General features: G+C 42.2%; 1 protein-coding gene across 10 annotated transcripts in view; it reads right to left on the bottom strand.

Moving 5' to 3' along the window:
- Positions 1-13,138, bottom strand: part of USP25 (ubiquitin specific peptidase 25) — a 146,143-nt gene extending 133,005 nt beyond the window's left edge. For 7 of the 10 annotated variants that reach the window (XR_010594388.1, XR_010594389.1, XR_010594391.1 and 4 more), the window contains exon 1: positions 12,850-13,036. Coding sequence is in view for 3 of the 10 variants with exons in the window: in XM_005294639.5 (XP_005294696.1) it covers positions 12,850-12,894 (45 nt within the window). In the remaining 7 variants the exon portion in view is untranslated. Of the gene's footprint in view, positions 1-12,849 lie in introns of all 10 variants that reach the window. The other 3 variants (XM_005294638.5, XM_005294637.5, XM_065575915.1) reach the window with 3 other exon arrangements.
- Positions 13,139-19,231: the final 6,093 nt, after the last annotated feature.

The raw sequence follows: 19,231 nt of genomic DNA, 5'->3' as shown, positions 1-19,231 counted from the left end.
TGTATACACTGCCAAAAGAAGCCACAGCAACAAATCTCAGAGCCCAGGTCCATAGACTCAGGCTTGCACCATAGCACTAGAACTACCAGGGTTGGCGTTCCCACATGGGCTCCGGAACCTGGCAAGGAGGGTGGGTCTCAGAGCCCTAGCTTCAGCCTGAGAGTGAACATTTACACCGCTATTTTTAGCACCCTAGCATAAGCCCAAGTCTGTAGACCAGTGGTTCTCAACCCACGGCCCAAACAGCACATAGCTGCCGCTCTGGTCTGGCCTCATGCCCAGGGCTCCCAGCTGCCCAGCCCCACTCTGTGGAGGGGTCTCTGGGTGTGGGCGCTGGGCATAGGGAACTGGGGGGGGGGGGCTTTAAGGAGAAGGGGCACTATGGTTCTCAACCTGCAGCCCACAATGATAAATAGGTTGAGAACCACTGCTGTAGACCCACACTCAGATTCTCTGCCATGTTTGGGGTTTGTTTTGTTTTTTGCTCTGTAGATAAACCCTTAGAGCAGGGGTCTCAAACTCAATTTACCTTAGGGCCAGTTCCAGTCCTCAAATCCTCCCAGCGGGCCAATGTCGCTCATGCCGCCCAGAACCCGTCCCCCCAAAAACTCCACCCCCCACCTGCCTAAAGCTCTGGGATGGAGTTCGGGTGGTGGAGGAGGTGAGAAGTTGGGCTCTGGGAGGGGATTGGGGTGCAGACTCTGGGAGGGAGTTTGGGTACAGAAGAGGTGAGAGGCTGGGCTCTGGGACAGAGTGGGGGGAGGAGGTCTGGGATACAGGCTCTGGGAGGGTGTTTGGGGCGGGGGGGTTGTGGGAGGGTGCAGGCTCTGGGAGGGGGTGTGTGGAAAGGGGGTGCAGGCTCTGGGAGGGAGTCGGGGGTGCGGCACTTACCTGGGGGGCCTCTGCACTCTTCTGCCCCCAGGCACCACCCCCGCAGCGTCCCATTGGCTGCAGGGGCGCTCGGGGCGGGGGCAGCACATGGGCCGCAGGGAGGGGCCGGCAACAACTGGAGCGAGCAGGCAGACATTGCTCAGCTCCACTGCGCTGCTGGGACCCCTGACGGGAGAGCGCCAGTGATGGCAGGTGGGGCCAAGGGAGCGACCCAGCCCCAAAACTGCTGGAGCCCTGCTGGCCACATTGGGGAGGCTCAGGGGCTGCAGATGGCCCGCGGGCCGGGAGTTTGAGACCCCTGCCTTAGAGCTATCCCTTCAACACCCCAGGAGTGGGGAGGGAGAAAGGCTCTTACAGAGGAAAAAGGAAGAAACAGCACCCTTTTATGTGTGTAACCTACAAGTATTTAGGAGATAATAAATTGGGGGAGATGCTACACACAGCAGACCTTCCCACAACCCCAGATTCACAGAGGCATCATCATATTGTTCTCTCTTGGAGAAACTTCAGGAGTTGCTGGGGCAACAGACGCACTTCTTTCTTTGAAGGATTTTCTGTTCTATTTTGCTCACATCTCCACAGTAGAGGCCATGAATCTAAAGTTTTTAAAAAGATGAGGGACTATATATACACATAACATATGCATGAAGATTAATCTCAGCCATTTGATAGTTCTGTTACTTGTTAATATTTCTGAACGTAACCCATCACATTATTAGAAGTTATTTAATTCTTACAGGCCACTCTAGCTCTTGTTGAAATCAACTTCAGTGTCGCCACTAACTTTCATGGCAGCAACATTGGGCCCAGCGTCAAGAAGGTATAATAAATAATGGTTCTACCACATGATATCGTTTAACACACAAAATATGTTGGTAAAGTAAAATGATTTACCTTCGGTCTCATTTGTTCTAAAATGAATTTCCGTTAGCATTTAACTGAATCAAGTGAAGCTTTGCTTCTGGGGAAGTGCCTCTGTCTTATTTGTGTTTTATATTCTTCGGTAACTTATGATTAACCATTAGTAAAAATATCTTTGTTCCATTCAAGTGCAGATGTTCTTATGAAGTCCACATGATTTTTAGGTTGATTTTATTCAAAGGATAATACAGGTTTACAGAAACACTTCCTAAATTGAGCATTAAATCCAGGCGTGTAAATAATCTATACCAGAATCTAGCTGGAACACCAGTTGCCCCCATTCTGCATTCTGATTGGCTGAATGGATCTTTTTTATGCTGTCACAGTCACACCCCAACACAACTACAGTTTTATCCCTCACACAGTTCTGAGACAATTTCCAACATCTATTATACTTATTGAGTGAAGGGCAAGTTTAAAGTGGGTAGGGTCCAAGATAGGTCATGTTATGGGAATTGGAGGCAGACAGAGGCACTTGGGGAGTAGTGAGAGGCTGAAGGAGAAAAGGGGATATATTTTAAACTGCCCCTTCTCCTGAAGTGTCAAGCTACCTTTTCAGCAGCAGCTGGTTATCCTTCCAACCACTTTTAACTCATTTTCCAGTGTAAAGGGGTTAGTTGATTTTGTTCCTATTTTCCCTTTTTTTAAAAGAAAGCAAGCTGAAAGCGGCTGTTAAGAAAATCTGCTTCTGAAGGTCAGCTAGGTTTCTCCAGGAGTCCAGGAAACCTTACCAAGACACAGAGAGAGTGGTAAAATAAGCATATTCAAAAAAGCTGAGTAAAGATGTTTTAGCACCTTTTCCCTACTTCTGTTGTTTTTCCATAAACCCTGCAATCTCTTTTAATTAAATGTAAAAGTCATAGGCCTAACAGCAATAAGCCACTCCAGAGCATGCATTAGTAGGCTACTGGTGCACTTTTCAATGGCTGAAGACAAGACTGAACACCACACTCAAGAGTATGCCTGAAGTGGCTCCTAATGTAAACCCTGAAGTGGCTCATTGACATATTATTCTACAGCTTTTTAAATGCTGAGATCCCTTACGATATAAACACCAGTGTTACTGTCAACAACGAGAATCTTTAAAGACACCACTGTATTGACCTCACTTCAGCTTGCTGCGACAACCTCATGTTTCTCAGGCAAGTGAAGCTTTTCTGTGAGCAGGCAGGAAAATGAAATATTTCAACTTTAACAATGTTTCACAAAAGAGAATACACTAAACTCAGATTTCTGCTACAGAAAAAAATCCTACATACTGTGCAGTATAAATTAAGATTTCTGCAGTTTTTTCTTTGTTACATACAGAGGATGTCTTTATTACAAAGAGATCACATTTTTGTCCCCCAGTATCAGTGACGCATTTGTCTAAATGTGATTTGTTGACTGTTTCACTTGAAACTCTCTGGTCCTTCTGTAAAAGCTTTAAAGAAGGTCCCTTTTTTTTTTTTTTGACAAAGTTAACCACTTTGTGTAATTAAACGATTATTAATCCTACTATATCCCCATGGTGTTATTTTTAACATTTCAGGTGTTTTTAAAAAAGGTCTGTTAATAACCAGGCACTGACTCAAGAGAACAATTCTATACCAGAAGGGAAGAATAGACTACACTAAGTTATTTAACAAGTTGGATTGTGGGGTTTTTTTGTGCTTGTTCGTTTTAAACCAGTTCTCATTTGGAAAACAATCTACTGCCAAACTAGCCGCGGTTTGCCGCTCCAGGCCAATGGGGGCTGCGGGAAGTGGCGGCCAGCACATCCCTTGGCCCATGCCGCTTCCCGCAGCCCTCATTGACCTGGAACGGCGAACTGCGGCCAGTGGGAGCCGCAACCCACGGAACCTGCAGATGCAGCTGGTAAACAAACCGGCCCGGCCCGGCCCACCAGGGGACTTCCCCTAGTGGGCCACGGGCCGAAGGTTGCCGATCCCTAAATTAGATTTTTCATAATATAATTCAGATTGATACTTTACAGTCTCAGAGTGAACCAGAAAGACAAATTAATCCAGCTGGACTCCCTCTATTTCACAACAGCACTTATATTTTTGTTGCTGGAGAATGAGTATAACTAACTATTGAATATGTATGAAGGACCCACAGAAACCTATGCATGGTATCACATCACAAGGATTAATTTGCATGAACTTTGCACAAATCTAGATGACTAAAGTCAGATTCACAGGTCCTCTGACTTCAATGGGCTTTGGATCAAGCCCTTAAAGCTGTGTAGTCTCTAAAGACCATCTGCCAAATGAATTATTCTGCTCTCAAACGCAAGAACCTAATATACTTCTTGAAAATGCATAGAGGATTATTAGTTTGACACTTAGGAAAAAAATCAGAAGTGTTAAAGTTAAGGAGAACATTTGAAGTATGTCAGTCTGTCTTTACTTGAAACCTGTCATACTGAGACATTTGTACATTTAAATGAGTAAGATGAAGTGCTGCTGATTTTCTATCATATTAATATAAGAAACTCTTTAAGAAATAAGTTATGCTGAATAAAATGTCTCAGTTGCCATTAATTTAGCAACCTAGCGTAAAAACAGCATTGTTTTGATCAAGGAATATGAAGTCAAAAGGTTTGCATCAGAAAAAAATGTCTGATGCTAAATTCCAATATTAATCTGATCACTCTGTTACAATACAAAGTCATTGGAATTGGAGTAAGATACTAGGATTCCTTATAGAATCTCTATCCTCACCCAGAGTAGCTATCATGACAAATGAGTAAATAATTCAGAGTTGCAAACTCTCACAATACTGGTATTTTTTCCTCAAAGCTTCAACTCTTGGATTCATGTGAGAACACCAGCTTTCTTTAAACCAAGTTTCAACCCTCACCTTTTCAAAGAAAAGATTGAATATGTGACCTCAAACGTTTCAATAACCAGAAGGCAAATTAAAATATTGGTTTATTTTTCTTATTAATTTTAAGACAACTATATCTGCGGGCCTAAATTGTGATTTCTGAATGCAGTGATACCTACGAAGAGCAGATCTGTAGCGCACAGGACAGAATTCACAATGCCTTGCACAGACATTTGTGAAATAATCACGTTCTTCTAGTCACCAAACCAAACCCCGATTTATCTTTTCAACAATCTTAAGACCTTCCCCTATCGCAGTCAGCTAGATTTTTGCTATTGAATTTAACAGGAGATTTAACTTCAGGAATAGGACTTAATTGATTTGTTGCAAGCTTTGCTATACTAACAAAGTTCTCCAAATTCTGGAACATGAACAAGTGCTGGGATTTGGAGTGCTCAAAGACTGCAACAATTTAGCTAAATTTTGCTTGGCCCGGCATGGCATGGCACGGCACAGCTGTTTTGGAGCCCCATTTATTTTTTAGCTAAAGAAAATATGATTTAAAGCAAGTTTTAGTACAAAATGGTTCCAGCTTCCCAATGTTAAAAATACATTATTTTGAAACATAACAAATTACCAACATTTATATGGTCAGAAACTAAGAATTTAAACTCGCATTAAGAAATCTGGGGTTTGCTGCTCAGAATGTAACTCTTCATATGGGAATATTGAAAGTGTTCACAGTTTCTATCCTACGAACAAGCATGGGGAGAAGAGAGAGAACCAGGCCTTTTGCCAAAAAAAAAAAAAAAAAAAAAAGAGGGGAGTGTACTCCCAATTACTGATTACTATTCAGTAGCTAACCATGCAACTGTATTCTTTTTTCAATTTCACAGCTATAAATCACTTCGAGACCACAGTCTTTTCTAAAAAGTCTGCAAAGGTAGTGATGAAGAAAGCTACACATTTCTTAAGCAACCGGACATGATCACTTTCACTTCTACTATATGCAAACATCAAACACTGCAGTTAATGCTGCTATTGTATCAACAGCCTTTCATGGTTAACCCCACTTCATTCTTTTTTACCTAGCGCTTTGAAGGCTATAATAAATATGCACTAATTGAATCAGACCAAAATCTACCACACATTATTCACATAAAGCTCTGAAAGATGATGTATGGTCATCAGTTGTCACTCAATGAGCATTTTAACAGAAATTTCACTCAAGAGTTCAATATTTCATACCATTAAGAGAGTGGCTGCTTTATTTTTAAGTATACCAAATAGCACTTTAACAGGAATAGTTAGTTTTTCTTTATTTGTTATAAAATATGTCTGGCCTGAACATTTCCAATTCATTTGGGAATTTATTACTGTTACAGTAACTTTTCTGCACTATAGACATTGGTACTACTGTAGCATCTTCGTAATAATGTGGCTATTATTCACATTGTGATGCTGGAATAATATCCTTTAATATAAAGTTAGGGATAGGCTCTGCAGGTTGCTGAGTGCCCTCAGCTCACAGAACTAGGAAGACAGACCCTTCTCAAAGTGGCTGCTGGTACAGTAGCTTAGTTTTGAAAAACTCTACTTTTTAAAAAACAAAATTTTTTAAGTTTCATTTTCAAGAAAAGACATGGCTTGCTTTCATTTAAACCTCTCCCTGCACTGATATCCATACACTGCATAACTGTACTTATTAGTGCAGGAGAAGAGAAAGTGAAACTAACTAGCGTAGCCCAATCCTACAAACATTAACTTCTCACTATTGACTAGTAATAAAACTATGATAAACAATTCCAGATAAGTCAGAAGAACTCCTCACTGTAGTAAGTGTATGACCTGTAATAAGTGAAGTACAAAAAGTAAACTACATAAACGAAAGTAGATTAGTCTCCATTTCTTCCATGACAGACAAGAACTGAATAAAAAGGCAGAACATTTTCAAAAAACTAACACCCATGCCCTTTCAGGTTCATTATATATTACACAAAACTCAGTTGTCCCACACACACATACACACACACGTTTGTAGATCACTTTTAATGGTCCAAGATATACTGATATTTAGGAGCACTTAAAATAATGTGTTTTTGAAAATATGTTTTAACCTTTTAATGCAAAGTTGTGTGATTCTTTTATAAACCCTTGATAAATGTTATTTAGTATAGCCATAAATATTTTTGTTTTGTTTCTTCAACAACTTAAATCAAGCCATTTTGGAGTTATACAAAGAATTGAAAACAAGTTAATTTGTTAAAAGACACCTTGTGTGTTTGTATATTTTGAACTTGGACTTGATCCAAAAGCCGTTCAAGTAAGGTCTTTGAGGCAGGAACTCTCTTTGCTATGGGCTTGAACAATGCCTAGTACAGTGGGGTCCTGCATCATGACCTAGATGCTATAACAACACAAATAATACATCATAAAGTCACTGAGGGCATTCCCATTGAGTTTAGATTAGGTCCTTAAATTCGTCTAACAGTAAAGTCATAATATGGCCCACTGACTTGATAAATATAAATCCCAATTTCACAAAGGTTGTAAAAGGCAGACCAAAAAAAATGATCATAAAATCCAGGAAATATTCAATAACTTATTAGGCTGGGGGAAGGAGAAGAAGGACAAAATATGTTTTGTATTGATTAGACTTTCATAAAATTGAGTTTTACCTGCTGTTGTAGTATTAAATAATGAGAAGGGTCTATGTTCAAGCAGAAGTTACACATAATAAGGCTTTATACACACACATCGCCATGTATTTTAGAAATAATCAACACCAACACAATACACAGCATTCCCTCCAAACATGCTTTTATGATTAACTCACTACAAATATTTTGAATATCTGAAGCTGATGTCGGCACACACTGAACTAACTGGTTGCAATAGCAAGAGTTCAAGATCATGTTCACAATACCATTATGTCAATGGTGGTTGGTCTTAAAACCATGAATTGTGGAAAAAGTGGTACAACATTTCCTAAATATTTTTAGAATAGACCACCTCATAGGAAAATGGTCCTTCAGATAATCTCCCCTCCCTTTCATGACTGCATGGACCACTTCTCTCCCTCACCCCCATTTGTAACGGCATAATATTCTCATGACAACTACAGCAACTGTTCATGGAAAAGTAATATTAGGGAGTAATATAACATTTCAGCTGTTATTCAATGCAATTTAGCAGCAGAAAACAGGAAGAGCCAAAAATCACATGATCAGCCAACTTTCCGCAGGCTACCAGCAAACCACAAACCAAAAGTTTGGAAAAGAGCATTTAAGGGAAACACATTTTAACCTATGGAAGATGCTAAGAGAAAAAAAGCAAGTTGTCTTTTTCCTAGCAAAGTGCTATATATCATTTACAAAGTCAGTGCTACATATCCTTAATACAGCATATTTCTAAAAGATTAGATGAACTGCCACCTCTAATTTTATTCTATTATGATCACAATTACACTGGCAAAATTCAAATAGTTCAGCGGCAACGATAACTGTCACGCGAACTGCAGCATAAATAAAACACAAGCTTTGTTTGTTTGTTTTTTAAACCTCACACAACAATCACCATCCAATCCTTCTCTGAGTGGCACACAAACCAGGATAACCATTGCACATTGGTGCCATGCGTTGGCTGTTCAGAGGCCAGTGTAAAATGAATTAATGATCTAAAGCCATTTCTTATTAGACAGGAGGTCAGCTATAGCTTACATTTCAGTGGAGTTAAGTGACATAGTGGTGAAGCCACATATGATCTGTGTACACTATTGCTTCTCATTTTCTACCACTGGAAAACTGCATTTGAGTTTTGGTGGTGTACACAATGTCTAAGGAACTGGAGGCCCTCCACAGCAAGAGTGACAGACTACAACCGTGTTCCTTTGAAATGTCAACTTGAAGACATCTACCAAACTGAATGGCCAATTGTTTGGAATCAAACAATGAAAATTCTTTACCTTCTCAACAAGAAGCCTGATCAAAATCAACATTTTAGTGGAAGGAAAAAAGAGGATAAGAGTCAGATAGGAGCCAAAAGTTAACCAAACATTGGGAATACCTCTGGACAAAAAAAACAAACAGCTACCACCCTATTTACATTTATTAAAATACTTGTATATAAACATGGACATTACAGACGACCCCATAAATACTAAATGTTACAGATTCCCAAGTTGGACACAGCAACAAGACTAATAATGTGATCCTGGTTATTTTTTGATTCAAGAGATAGAGAGCAAATCTTGAGTAACACAAAAGTCAAGATGCCCAGTAAACATGAAGGAAATAAAGATCCAATTTTAAACAGACCCAGATTCCCTGTCTAAGTAAGGAAAACAATATTAGGCCTTGTCTATACTAGAAAGGATTTGCCAGTATAGCTTTACCAGCAAAATCTCTGAGTGTAGACAATTTATACGAGCAAAAGTTCTTTTGCCAGTGTAACTGTGTCTACCCTAGTGCTTCTGCCAACATAGCTATGTGGGTAAGGGGTACGATTTTTTTCACATTCCTAAATGACAATTATGCCAGCAAAACTTAAGTGCAGATCAGGCTCCTAGCCTGAGTGAAGTTAACTATACAGCATTGTACCAAATAAACCCATATTTTAAAGTATTACAAAAGCTGCTAAATACTTCCTGAGTAACAGAAAGCGATCCTGATTAATTAGTTACTGAAAACCACTGTTATGAGGAGTAGGGGTATTCTGCTGACTCAAAGTCATCTCTTGGAAAGCTAATTAGATAATATTTGAAGAATAAACGATACAGAAAATTTGAAGCGTCAGTTATTGGTCATTGGGGGTAACATACAGCATATAGGGAGATGTTAGTATTTTGGTGTTGGGCAGCACACATAATATATACAGACTGCAGTGTCCCCAATGGGGGGGGTAAACGGTGGGCGGGATCAAGATACAGCCGACAAGCGGTGACGGCCCATCACTCATACAGAAAGCAGAGACAGTCATAGGTATAAGTAAGTGGGCTGGGTAATGGGGATGGGGTGACCCTCACATGGTGGGATTCAGTTAGGTTCCGTGGGTTCAGGGCTCAGGGGATAAAGTCCAGCGGGGGGGGGGGGGGGGTTATAGATCTCTTAATACATTTGTACCTTATATGTAGTTTCTCTGCACTAACAGAGGACCATCATGAGAGACTTTCAGTCCTTACCCACAAACAAACAAAAACAAAACAAACAAACAAAAGCACTCTCCACTCTGCTCCCCCAATAAAACAAACTCCCACCATGTTTAGCACCAGTTCAGCTAAACCAGTAGGAATTTTTGTAAATTTTCCCAGTTTAGATAAGGTATTAGTCCATTATAATATTTACATAATTTGCTAGTATATTTTCTATAACATATTATTTGGCTTGTTATTTGATTAAATCTGTCAGCATGTAAACTCTTGATTGTATCCATTAAGATTTGGAGCTGTCACTTGGAAGACAAAATTTGCAATCTGAACTAAAGGTTGTTTTTTCACATACATTTCAGGGGAAATGTAGTACAAGGGAGATTTTTCATGTTACATATCGCTGATAAATATTGCTAGATATTAAAACTAAAGTAATTTTAGACTAATATGCTTTTGCATCCGTTTTTTGGCTTGAAAAATTAATGAACTCTGAATCCTCTTTGAACTGCAGAGGTTTAATATTAATTTACTCAGATAATACAAAGCAATCAGTTTTACTGTACACTCTTTGGAGCGGTGTAAATAATAAACTACCAGCAGCAGCAAGATTTAGTATTAGAGTTCTTGCTAATTCAACTTTTTTTTCCAGGTTGAATCACTAGTTGAAATTTAATCACAACCAACCACTTCCAAGTTTAACTTCCAAAGGGGAAGAGAAAGGAATCCTCAGCTACAGACCATTCCTCACTGGTCTATCTGACAGCCATGGCTAGGTCTACAGTAGAAACGCTCCAGTGACACAGCTGCAGTGCTTCAGCACAGACACTTACTACACAAACAGAAGGGGTTCTTTAATCAGTATATCGCTTCTCAGCTCTCTGTGAGCTGAGGGGTGAAAACATAATCTACCTCTCTGAGATGTGGTAGGTAGGGTCAATAGAATTCCTCCATCAACCAAAGGATGACTACACTGTGACTTTGATTGACTTTACTACATACACCTCTCAGAGGTGTGAATTTTTCACAACCCCGAGCAATGTAGCCAGGTTGACTTAACTTTCTAGCTTAGACCAGCTCCATGATTGTTTTGATTATTTGTCAGACATAACTGACAGAAAGAAATGTAAGCATGCAGACCTATCAGATATTACGTCTATAATCCAAGCTCCAGTACTGGTGTACTGGTGTAGTTATTCCCATATGGGAAGGTGAGACTAACTATACCAGTACACACTTTAATACTTGGATAGCCACATCCATACCAGAGTTTTATTGGTATGACAATTTTGGTTAAATACTTCACCTACCCACCCACCCCCAGACAGTTACACTGATAAGAAAAAGTGTAAGGCTATGTCTACACGAGCATTTTTGTCGGTAAAACTTTTGCTGGTCAGGTGTGTGATAAAAAAACCACACCCCTGACCAATGTGAGTTTTACTAACAGAAGTGCCAACATGGACAGCGTTATATTGGCGGGAGATGCTCTCCCGCCAACATAGCTACTGCCTCTCGTTGGGCACGGTTTTATTATGCCGATGGGAGAGCTCTCTTCTGTCACTACACCGGGGACCTTACAGCAGTACAGCTGCAGTGGTACAGCTGTGCTACTGTAAGGTCTGTAGCGGAGACAGTTATCAACTCATTTCATGTTAGCCAACGAACAGCAACAGATAGTACCAATTTTCAGCAGTGACAGAGTTGAAAGGTTCCACATCACCACTAGCTGCTTAAACCCAACTGGAAAAATGCAATTGACAAAGTCATTAGATATACAATCTTCAATTTTAATAAGACCTCCAAATATATTTTACAATCATTATATTACTGCATTGTTATATGCTCAGAATAGCTTCCACTTTAAATATCTAATATCAGTATTTGTATTTTACATTTAAGTAACACCTTTCACCCCATATTTTATATGTACAGCATATAATTCCCTCAGAGAATTACAAGGCACATTATAAAATATGGGTGCTATCCTACAATCCTTAGTCATATGAATATTTTTTTCTTAGATAAGTATCTCATGAGTTCAACAGGACTGCTCATAAGGGAGTTTGAAGACTGGGCCCTGCATACCTGTACCACCACTGAAGTACAGCCACCTTTGAAGTGAATGGAAGCAACATGACCTTGCACTCCAGAGCACACTGCACAATGATTGGGGGGGGGGGGGAGAATGTGATTTTACTAGAGGCTCAGCACACGATACTATTCTTTTACACGTGTACCACAGGATATTTAGGAACCTCTACTCATCACATCTGAGCACAGCCTGAGGGAATCTGCACATTTTAACTACATCTACATAAAGGAATTCAGAAGTTATAATTGCGACAGTCCTCTCTCCACTTCTCCTCAGGCATGACAAACGGCACCTTGGTTGCTATAAAAGCATGCCCCAAGTAGACTGATCCACTCACTGAAATGTATTGATTTCACAACCTTACATGATTAGACAAACAGATTTTGTTCATAACTTTCATGTTCAATCAAGATACAGAAGGAAAACACTCCAGAACTATAAAGGCCTGGGGAGATCTGCTCTAAAGATCTTCTCAGGAAAGGACTGGAGGGAAGAGAGGGAAACGCTGATTGATTTTGGGGGGATATAGAGAGGATGGTGTGTAGGGGAGGGCACAGAGAAAGGAGGGCTGTGGAGGCGGGAGGGGCGAGTTGTTTACAATGGGCGCTGGGTGAATAGCTACACCCCACATATGTCCTGGTGAGAGAGAAAAATTCATGGGGCGGGGCAGGTAGGACCTAATGGAGAAGAGACATCATGCAATACATACAACGCTCACAGCAGCCACTGCCACAGCCCCCACCCCCACCGGGCCCCAGCCCAGCATTCACCCCCATGTCCCCACCACCCCCAGTCCAGCTCGCACCGCCGCCACCGCCTAGCTGGCTCCCTGCTAAGGTCACAGCGCGGAGCGGCCGGGAGAAACCCCCCACGGCGTTCAGGCTCCAAAGCCGGGCCCTCGCGTAGCCCAGCGGCCACAGGAGGGCTTCCCCCGGCGGCGCGGGCTGGGCCGCTCCCCGCGGAGGGCCGCGGGCTGCACGGTCCGTACCTTCTGGGATTTGCTCTGCTGCAGCACGTTCTGCTCCACGGTCATGGCCCCGGCCCGGCGCCGCTGGCCGCGTCCCCCCGGCGCAGAGCAGCAGCAGCAGCAGCAGGAGGCGGCGGCGCGGGCAGCCGAGAGGCAGGTGCCAGGCCCGGAGTCGGGGAGGACGCAGGCGGGGGGAGCCCGACTCGGCGCGACGCGAACGTGCCGCCCAGCGGAGCTGGAGCCCTGGGAGAGAAAGAGCGGGTCGGCTCAGGCCCGGCTGCTGCCTGCCACCCAGCCCGGCCCGGGCCCTGGAATGTGCCGCCGGCTCCGCCCCCGGCCCGCAGCCCGGCCCGACCAGCACCACAGCCAACCACCGGCCTGCTCGGCTCCCACCCCCGCACCGCGGCCCTGCCCCGCACCGCCCTCCGCTCCTCCTCTGCCTCCCCCCGCTGCCACCCTCATCCCCCCACGCTCCTCCCTCTCCCCAGCCAGTAACCAGCGGCCCTGTCTTCCCTCCTCCCCGCTCCTCACTAGTACTACGGCTCTCCTCTGGCTACACCTCACCTCGTGCTACTGCCCTCCTACTTCTTTACAACAGCAGCAACTTCCTCACCTAGGGGCCAGGGTTGCTGGCCTCCTCCCTTCCCACTCTGATTCCTCCTTCTCTTGCTCCTCAGAAGCTGCTCCCACCTAATCACTAGTGATAATATGTCTTATTGTAGTATCATAGTGCCCGGGATCCACAGTTGTGGATCAGGACTACATTGTCCTAGACACTGTACAAGCACAATATAGTGTTCACCCTCCCCAGGCTAATACCTCTCCTCTCCCCCTCTAATCACTAGTGTTCTTACATTCTGCCTTCTCCCTGACAGCAGTACATGTGTCTGTCTCAGTCACTAGTGTTACACCCTTCTTGCTCCTTCCCTTCCAATTCCTCCTAGTACTTACTCGGCCCAAGAGGAGCAACAGGACTTCGGCTCTCTCCCCTCACTATCCAGTCACCAGTGTCCTCCTCACCCGTCTCTTCCAGGGCAGCAGTTGAGCTTTTACCTAATCATTAGTGTTACTACCCATCCTCTCCAGCTGTTGCTGCAGAAGAGGAGGAATTCCTACCCAGTCATTCCAGTAACCTTTCTTCCACTAGCACTACTGGCCTCCCTTTTACTCTTCAGCAGCAACAGTTTAGCTTCAACCAACTCCCTAGTCATAGGCCTAGTCTACACTACACAGTTAGGTCCACAGATTATGTTGACCTAATTATATCTATGTATACACTATAGCCATGTCCCGCCCATGTAAGTGAGGCAGTGTTTATGTAGACACTGTGTTAACCTACATTAGCTGTTGGCTATCTTGTCAATTTCAGTGCTCCAGCATGGAGCTGTGAAATTGACAAGAAAAGGGGGCAGCTAGAGCTTCTAGCAGGAGGCTCCCTGCTCCCAGCTCAGGGAGCCCAGAAGCCAGGTGGCTCCTGGCTGGGAGCTGCTGAGAGCCCTGGCTCTCAGCCTCCCACACTGCCACTCTTCAGTCAGTGGAAGCGCTCCTGGTGGGGACAGTCACTGCCAACAGGATAGCAGTGTAGACATGCCCTTAGTTTCCTTCCTGTCCCTTGTGATTCCTCCTCCTATCTAGCAATAATAGAAGCTCATCTCTCCCTTCCACACCCAGCCATTAATGTTATTTCATCCCTCCATTTTCTCTGCTCTCCTCCCTCATGGCATGAATTTGGTCAGGTCATGCTTGGCAACTTCTGAAGCAGTCTTGTTCTCCAGAATCTCTACTTTAATTAGAAAAAAAGTCTTCCCACGTATGGTTGCAGACAAAATTGTAAAAAAGCATGAAACAAATGTAGTCAACTTAGTATCTGCCTCCATCTGCAGAAAGCCTGAAACAATAGCACAGAGATGTGAAGTGAAGCACCCATTTTTCTCTTTGCATTGTTAAATCATCATCCTGGGGCTTTTGAGTTAAATCTCAACATTGTTAACAATTTCACTACTAAAAAATCATACAAGAAAGGAGAGGGAGGATCACAGATATGAAACATGTACTGTGACTGTCTTTTCATTTTGGTGTCATAGTTGGAGGGATACCACCTTTGGAGCAGTGGGAGAGAACAGAGTTCTTAGTAAGAGTCAGTCTATCTGCAGAGTGCAGTGGAGCATCCAAGCGCTACCTAGCCAATGTGCCTTCCCAACCCTGGAGAGCAGTAGGGATAGGGTCTGCTCTGACAGGGGATGTGGAAACAGGTATGATCTAGTGGCAGCTGTTCCTGCCTCTTCCAGACTCTGTAGATTCAAGCAGATGGCACTGCATTAGTCATATTTGGGTCAAGTTTTCTTCACAATCATAAGGACTAAAAACAATTTGTTTAAAATGAAAGCTGAGCTTCTCACTTCATCATATGATGCTGGGTTCTGTGGCCCAAGACACCTGTTTATTTGTGTCTATGGTGTATCTGAAACCTATCGAGAGAGTCAGGTCCAGCTGAGCCCATTTGATCATATCTTGAATGTCTGCAAAATATGCTGTGAGCAGTGCCTCATTTTGGCATCTCAAACAATAATACAGTCGAGGGTAAATGCAAGTGAGCTGAGTTTACCCACTTCTCATTTGGGAATATGGAGTTTATGTTAGTTTACCCACATTTTTTTTTTAAACCGCTATACCACTGATCTCAAGTGAGCAGAGTTTGCAGGAAAAGCACAGGATTGCCAACCACAAGAATTCAAAAATTGTAAGTTAGCTCCCAAAAATCATGAGATTTTAACAAATGAATTAGAGCTTCTTTTTATTTGCCTTCTAATTGTTCAGCCTTTAGGGTTCACAATTTCAAGTCTTCTCTGCAACCGGAAGAACTAGAAACTTTGTTAAAAATAAAAGCTGAGTTGCTGATATAAAAACATGACCCCAAAAGCTGAGGCTTTAAGAAAAACATCAAATAACCTGAAACTCATGATAAATTCACAAGAGAAGGCAGCCCTAACATCACTAGAGCTTTTCCCTCAATTCAATCCTTGTTACACCCTCACACAGTCATTCAAATTACTATCCCCCTCCTCCTCTTTCTGTTCAGCTTTTACCCCAAGCTCAAACCCAAACTCATAGTTCTAATACCTTATGTGAGTATATGTGTATGGCTTATTTAAATATATATCCTGAAGCTGGACAGAAGAGAGCTGGGGAAAGTTCTAGGCAAAAGCTTGGCCGTGAAGAGGAGGAAGAGTAGTTTTAGGGAAAATACAATTTTCCATAATCTAACAAAGTTCTTAAATCAGTGTTAGAAGAAGTGATTCTTTTGTGATTCTCTACCACTGTCACAAGGCTTTGGGTTTTCATTTAGACTGTAAACTCATTGGGGTAGGGATAATTTTACTGTATATCTGTTCCATGACCAGCACCATAAAAATTCTCACAGCCGTAGCAGTGACAAAGCAAGCTTCCCCCACCTCTCTGAGCCAGCGTAGGCCCAGTTATTTTCTTTAGCATCTGATTATTTCAGTCTAATATTTTTGCTTGTTTATTTTCTTTCCTTATTTTATTTTAGCTTTTGTGGGGGTAGTTTTGCAATTTGTTAACATTTGCTCTTCTAAGATTTGCTGATCAGAGATATATTAGTAGCAGTATAAAACGTTTTGCCCATCATTGCAGGTGGCCTAGGCAATTTATATATTTTTAAAATAGTATTTAACAAAGCATTTACTGTAGAATAGGCAGCAAGTATTATGCAAGCCAAATAATGAGATTTGACAGTGATCCAAAGGTGCTTTTTCAGGGTTAAGAGCCGTAATTCAGACTCCATGCTCAGTCAAGGGTTGGCTCCACATGAGCAGTGGTAGTTTGTTTCTTTATAAAAAAATTCTGTTGTATTATTGTGCCCAAAAGACAAGACCAGGCTCTTTGTCCTTCAGTTTAGTACATAATTTCCCCATAAATCCATGTGCTTAAGTATATTGGACTGTCATGTATTATTTTTAATATATTTTAACAGCTTTCTTCTAAACCACACTTGTGTATTGTGTTGGTGTATGGTGTTATGAACATAATTTTCAATGATGTATATGTACAATGTAAACATTTTTTAAAAAATAAAATGATAATTTAATAGTTTTTAAACATCTAAATGTATGAGTCTGCCATCTCACCCTACCCTAGGGCCCCTGCTCCTGTATATTGTGTAATCTGTCTACCAAGCTGCCTCAACCATCTGGTACTCAGTTGCCCGTACCCAAACAGCACAATACCCCACTACCCACAAACACACACGGGAGCACAGCTGCCCCTATGCAAACCACATACCAATGCGGGCCCATTCCTGCTTTCCTCACCTACCATCAAAGCAGGAATGGGCCCCCAAAGAAAACGTTTTAAATAAACTTCAATTTGTGCCCCCATTTTAATGCATGAGCAGGATAACCTAAACTCACATTTTGTAAAATAATTAAAAAATTACAGATCATTTCTATACAGAGTGGTAATGACCATTTTTATATACACCTGACTAATACACTCCTGAAATAGGGATTTATAATTGAAATGCTGACAGTCTGCATCATAGCAATGCAAATTAAGATTCCGTAATACATATGGCACTGCTGAAAAACAGATGGAACTGAATTTTGTGTGCCATTTACAACAAATGTTCTATATTAAGTATATTTAATGCAAGATTGGAATTTACACTTAATCAGAGAACAACAGGAATTACATCTAATAATCTTTTACTGAGAATTTTCTTTATAATATTGCTTCTTAAGCAGTACCTCCTAACAAAAACAGAACCAGTGTATGAACTCCCCCTGCTAGTCTGCAGTGATCATTTAGCTTGCACAAGCCCAGTGTTGTGACTTGTAGCTGACCTTATTGATATTAGTGCACAAAAAGAGAAGTAAACAAAGATAATTGTTTGTTTCTGATTCACAGGAAACAAATAGGACTGCAGCAGCAGCAGCATATTTGCTTACTAGTCTGAGCAACCACAAACATATTTCTCCTAATGCTTACATTGCCTGCCTACCTAGGAGATCAACTGAAAGGCATCTGTCATTTGTACTGTTGAAAAGTTCCACGTAAATTGGCATTGTTAAGAGTTTAAAATCCTAAACAATACAGTCCATAGCTATCTATGACACCTCTACCTGGAGCCTCATCCGAATTCTTACCCGTATCCTTACCTCAGACAACTCAAAAATACCAACACCTTAGCATAGGTTTCCTTATATACAATGGCCATCTCCAACAAAAACTTCCTGCGCTAAACAATTCACTTCAATGCTCCCTGAAATTTCCAACAGTATTGTTTCAACCTTTAGTTAAACACAGTCTGTACTTAGTAGCCTAGTTTAGCTGTTTCTTTATTTAGGTGGTCTAATGGTTAAAGCAGGGGAATTAGGGTGTCGGGACGCGGGACAGACACCGAAATATCGGGATGGTCCCGATTTTATCAGGACGTCTGGTCACCCTAAGGGGAATGCGAGTCACAGCTTTCGGGGTCTCTGTTTCTGAATTTTTACTTCGTTATATGACCTTGAGCAATCAATTCTTTAACTAAATAATCAAAACGTAGGATAACAAGAACAATCCCTGCAATTGAGATGATCTAGCCTATGTAAATGACTGCATTCCACTTTATCATATAAATCCACCAATTCACTATAGCAATGCCTGATTTTCAGAGGAGCTGTGCACACATATCTCCAGTTGACTTTAATGAAAGTTGCAAGTGCTCAGTAATTCTGCAAATCTGGACTGCAGTCATCTAAGTTTACATAGCCTTATGTTTTGTTTGCTTTCATAGAAATGTAGGGCTGGAGGGGGCCTAAATAGGTCATTGAATCCACCCCACGCATGCACTGAGGCAGGATTAAGTATACCTAGACTATCCCTGACAGATGACTAACCTATTCTTAAAAACTTTAAGTGACAGGGATTCCACAAGGTCCTCTGGTAACCTGTTCCAGTGTCTCAGTATTCCTATAGTTAGAAATTTTTTTTCTATTTTCTAAGATAAATCTTCCTGGAAGCAAACTAAGCTGATTACTTCTTGTCCCACTCTCAATGGACATGGAGACCAGTTGATCACCAGCCTCTTTATAACAACCTTTTACATATAAAGTGTGGTGCCCCAAACTTGACCACACTTTCACATTGATGAGATATTTTCATTGAACTGTCCACATTGACATCCAGGCCTTTTTCTGAGTGGTTAGGTCAGGGGTCGGCAATGTTCGGCACGCGGCTCACCAGGGTAAGCACCCTGGCGGGCCAGGCCAGTTTTATTTACCTGCTGACATGGCAGGTTCGGCCGATCGCGGCCCCCGCTGGCCGCGGTTCGCCGTCCCGGGCCAATGGGAGTGCTTACCCTGGCGACCTGCGTGCCGAACATTGCCGACCCCTGGGT

This window comes from Chrysemys picta, chromosome 1, assembly GCF_011386835.1.
Source record: "Chrysemys picta bellii isolate R12L10 chromosome 1, ASM1138683v2, whole genome shotgun sequence".
NCBI lineage: Eukaryota > Metazoa > Chordata > Testudines > Emydidae > Chrysemys > Chrysemys picta.
This window is presented reverse-complemented; position numbering and strand designations above follow the sequence as displayed.